At 41.2% G+C, this 5,146-nt stretch overlaps 1 protein-coding gene across 1 annotated transcript; it reads right to left on the bottom strand.

Annotated features, from left to right (window-relative positions):
- Positions 1-3,377: 3,377 nt before the first annotated feature.
- LOC135429894 (uncharacterized) lies at positions 3,378-4,835 on the bottom strand (the record flags this gene model as incomplete). Its single annotated transcript, XM_064684380.1, has 2 exons — positions 4,281-4,835; positions 3,378-4,220 (listed from the first exon to the last, which is right to left on the bottom strand). Coding segments are annotated over exons 1-2 (1,398 nt in total), but the record flags the coding sequence as incomplete, so codon positions are not given.
- Between the last annotated feature and the right edge of the window lie 311 nt (positions 4,836-5,146).

The following is a 5,146-nucleotide window of genomic DNA, read 5'->3' as shown; positions in this document are numbered from 1 at the left end:
TTGCCTGTTGAGTAGAGGCGGTTGTTACGAGTGCGGTCTGTTACGAGTTCGAATCCTATCGAGGGAACTTTTCTTATTTTCAAATTTATTTTTATACCCTGAACCCATTGAAAGTGGGTAAAAAGGGTATAATGTATTTGTGCAAATGTATGTAACAGGCAGTAGGAAGCATCTCCGACCCCATAAAGTATATATATTCGTGATCAGCATTAATAGCCGAGTCGATCTAGCCATGGCCGTCTGTCTGTCCGTCCGTCTGTTCGTCTGTCTGTCCGTCCGTCTGTCCGTCTGTCCGTCCGTCTGTCTGTCCGTATGCATGAGCGCAAGGATCTTAGAACCTATAAGAGCCCGAGCCTTGAAATTTTAGCTGTAGGTCATCCTAGTGGCCGCGCAGATCGAGTTTGTTCCCGATATTCGATGACTTGCCCCGTTTCCAAGTAATCGATAAAAATCGATATCGAAATCCGGGTTTTTTAGCAAATTGGGTAAATAATAAGAGCTAGAGTCACCAAACTTGACATGTGGCTTCTAGAATAGTATATATATATATCAAGTATCCTTCATTTTATAGCTTTCGCCACCACCCCGTTACCACCACAAAGCTATAAATCATGTTAGTAAACCAATTTGTATTGCCTTACTAATTAAGCCACAATTGAAATGCAATTGTCATTTCGAGAATATACGAATATTTTATAGTACAATAAGATCTACTACTGAAAATTTCATCAAGATCAGTTAAGAAACACGAAAGAAAATATGTTTTGGCCTGCAAACAAGCGCAGCAGCAAGCGCAAATTCCAAGAATTTCTGAGTGAAATATTGAAATATTGAGTGAAAGAGATAGTGATGGGAACCACCGACCCAGTGGGGAAATTTATAGCCTGTCCGGCTAGCTGTTCCCCTACTCATAGCTGGGAATGGTCAGTGAGTTCCCGAAGGTATCCTGAAAGCAACGATTTTATTAGGGGTAGAAAACGTGGAGAAAACGTGATACTAACTATTATAATTTTTACATAGAACACGAAAAAATTGTGTAGGAATAAGGGGCGATAATTCCTGGTAGATTTACACGGAACAGAGAATTGAAGAAGACCAAGCAGAAAAGAAGAATCTATGTCGCCAACAATCAACTTATGTAGGAAGATAACACCGAGGATTGTCCTACGGTTGGTTAACGACGGAAGATCAAGAAGAAGAAGACTGCTGGAGAAGGATTTAAACCTCGTGAGGCAAAAAGTAGAAATTGCTTCTAAACTGATTCAATACGATCCTGGCTATTGTTATACTGCGGAGACCAGATGCAAGAGCAGTATTCAAGGATAGGGCGAACAAAACAGATGTAAAGGAGTTTGGTTATGAAAGGCTCGTTAAACTCCTTAGACAAATGTTTAATCTATATGAAGTTTGAAGAAGAGTTTTGAATCAAAAAGAACACCTAGATCCTTAACTGTTAGTATACGTTGCAATAAAGTATTGACCATTGTATACTTGACGAGATAGATGAATTTGATGCCGAACACCAAAGTTGCATAGCGCTCAAATCATCTTGAAGACGAGAGTGATGTTGGGGATTAGTGTATGATAGAATAAGTTTCACATCGTCCGCATACATAAGTATATGGGCATGTGATATAACCGAGGGGATATCATTTATAAAAAGAGCAAAGAGTTAAGGACCAAGATGACTACCTTGAGGGACACCTGAAGTAACGTGAACCTATTTTGAGGTAGTCAGCCTTAGCATTACTCTTTGGGTCCTACTTTTTAAATAAGAAGAAATCCAATGCAAAAGAGACGGACGCGTTTAACAATCGGGGCTAGATTGCGCGAAGGTCTACCGTTTCGACCAGAAGCTGACGTTGCTGATGCAGCTGCACTGACTGGGTCAGGTTCTAATACACGCTCTACTGGAACTGCTCCAGTGTAAATGACAGGGTCAGTATTAGGACAATTGCTTAGAGAAGGCGATAATGACATCATTTACCAGACTTGAAGTTATATTTGCAAGCAGTATTGGATCTGTAGTCTGACTTTCGAAACTACCAATGTTGATATAGTTTTTTGGTAACAATGATCTGCAGAAATGATGTAAATTCTAAGTGATTATTTTTTCAAATAATTTAGGCATAGTGGATAGTTTAGCAATGCCCCTGTAATTTTGTATATCAGACTTTCCACCTTTCTTGTGGAGAGGAATGATAAAAGATTCTTGCCAAAGAGATGAAAAGACAGAAGATTCAAGGTATTGATTAAAAAGCTTTAGCGATGGACGAAAAAGGGAAGAAATACACTCCTTGAGTAGGCAACTAGGAATATTGTCAGGCCCAGGAGAGTAAGAAGATTTTAATGAATTTATAGCAGAAAGGAGAGAGGAATGGGAAATAATAGGAGCAAGAATGGAATCGGAGGACAGACGGAAGAGTAAGTTGATTGGAAAAAGATAACAAAGGATAGCAGAATCGGAATCATTTCTAGCTTTATCCATCCCGAGAGAAAAGGAAGTTGGCAAACTTGAAAATTTTCGCTTCAAGTTTACAAAATTATAAAGAGTTTACAGAAAGTGAAAAATAAGAGGATTGCAATTGAACATTGCAACCTCTAAAGTAGGATGATATACATCCTCAGGAGGAGATAAAGGAGGGGACCTGGACACATTAGCAGTAAGGTAATCGTTAACAAATTCAAGATCAAGTGTTCTATTCAAATGATTAGAAATTGAATTGATTTGACATAACGAAAGGTCAAGTATGCAATATATAAAGTCAGGTTGTGCTGAGGGAATTAGATAATTAAATTTAGTTATTGACAGGCTAGCCAGATATTTGCTAGCAATATAGGCACCACGCAAGTGGTGTCAGACGCCTTTTTTTTTTATTTATTTGCCAACTGCTGAAAGTTTAGATGCAATTTATACAAATTGTTGAAATTATTTGAACTCCTAAAATCAATTAAAAATTAGTTTTGAGAAGCGTTTCATCTACACCCTTGAGGATGCTTTTGAGGGACCTCGTCCTTGCCAGCGAGCCATGACCAATTCTCCGATGAAAACAAATCCTGCTGTGGCATATAATATTGCCAACAATTTCCAAACCCAGAGTAGATCCTCATTATTTAATGGAGCATGTGTAGACTCTGTATGTGAACTCTTTTGATCGATAAGCTGCTTCTTGGATGCCACCATGCTGCGCATAGAGGCCACTTGCCAGTGACGGGACAGACCGACTTCGTGTGCTCTATAAATAAACTCGTTAACAGCTTTTATGTAAATGGAATTCTCCTTCAAAATGCCCACAATGGGATAGCCATGGAAAATGGATCAGTCCTGGCGACGCGCAGAGGACATGCCTTTTGTAATTCTTCTGGTGGCTATTCACGATATCCCACAACTTGCTGAGTGCCTGATAGGCATTGCTCGAGTTCAGGGCAAACATCATATCGTTGCGTTGATTGTTCGGCGTGAAAACAATATTGGGTATTTTTAAAATTTGATCTTTCATGTGCACATCCGTCACATTCGCAATGATTCTGTCGTATATGACGGGCAAGCCGCTTTCCGCCAGCTCCTCGAAGTTCTGGGCGTGTCGATAGCAGGGCCGCTTGGTCAGCAGAGCGCTCAGGTTGGCATTGAAATAACAGCCGAAAACAAGACTGAAAATGCTCATAACCATGAGGAACTGTCGCAGTGATGGGCTTCGATATCGACGCAAGCCAATGGGATGACCCAGCACCCCGGCAAATGAGTGCAGATTTATGAAAAATGTTGAATAGCCGAGGCACGAGCTGCGCCGCCAGATGTGCTGGCTGGCCAGCTTGAGCGTTGTTTCGATCAGCGCAAACAGAAAGTAGACGCCAAGCATCACAAAAAAGTAGGTTCTCATACTTCTATAAACATCACTTAATCTCATTTCCTGGCCGCAGGGCACGACAATAAATATTTGACTGATATCCACATAGGGCGTAGATTCTATGTTTAATGTGTTTATGCGTCCATGCATTGGGAAGTCCACTTCACCCTTCGATATCATTTTCTCAATACTGTGATTATCGATCCAAATACTCTCATTCTCAGCTCTTTGCAACCGGAGCTGTATGTTATGTTTCCGGGCAAACTCCCTTACGAGTCGAACCATTTGGCCGTCCAGGTACTTGCTGCCCGTGCGCTTGTCCGAGAGCAGATAACTGGACGGTGGAGAGAGACTAGGCACTGTTATGGCCACCTTTCGGCGGAAATCTCGCCAGATTGGAAATAAAAATGGTGCCTCGTTTAAATTACTTACAAGTTTGAGAGTTGCATTGGGAAATGGTTGTAATCTATAGACAATTATCGAGTCTTCGAGAGCATACAAGCCTGTACGAAAAACCAAGAGGTTGATCAAACTATATTTCTCTGCCTGTTGGGTGATTATAGACAGAAATTCCTGTAGATCCGAGTCCATACTATGTAGCCACACAATGATTGGCGCCTCTCTCATGCGATGTAGATTCTGGGCCAAGGTGCTCAGCAGGGTGGCATCTCCAAGATCGGCCATGCAAACCAGAGCGAGGGCCTCGCTATTAAAGCGCTGCTTTATATTAATTGTGATTCGTTCATCTAGGCGAAGACTAGGTATTCCCATGGAATTGATATCCTGCAGAGGGCAGTTGCTGTCCTGCTGGCGTTTCATAAGCAACAGCGTATCCACGGATCTTTCCCTCTGAACTCTCTCAATGATGTTGTTGATCAAATTAATTCCAAAGTTTCCTGGTTCTGCTAATTCTGGAAAACTCTTCAAGCCATCAGCTACAAGCAGCAGCAGAAACAGGCTAAAGCTAAACGAACTAAAGGCCAACATTCTGGGCCAAGTATTAAGAACGAACTGAGACATGGCTAGGACATTTTACAGCTCCTAATAAGTTGTACATTAATCAAATTGCTTTGAAGTTCAGTTTAATCGAAGATTGTGGAGGGAACACGGGCTTTATACTCGGTGTCAAAACTCAGAACAGGTGAGATAATAATCAGAGTGTTTTTTATGACAAATTAAAACAAATAAGTGCCCGCTGGCAGATACTCTAAACGCAGCGTTGAGCCTTGTACATATGTACATATGCACACACATGTACAGTTTACGCTGCAGATATGCTGCTTCGTCCCTTGGCCCCA

The sequence above is a fragment of the Drosophila montana genome, unplaced genomic scaffold (genome assembly GCF_035044405.1).
Source record: "Drosophila montana isolate Dmon_TW-CO22-7 unplaced genomic scaffold, ASM3504440v1 contig_2744_1, whole genome shotgun sequence".
NCBI classification, from domain to species: Eukaryota; Metazoa; Arthropoda; class Insecta; order Diptera; family Drosophilidae; genus Drosophila; species Drosophila montana.
Note: the sequence above shows the minus strand (reverse complement) of the source record. Positions and strands in the feature narration are given on the sequence as shown.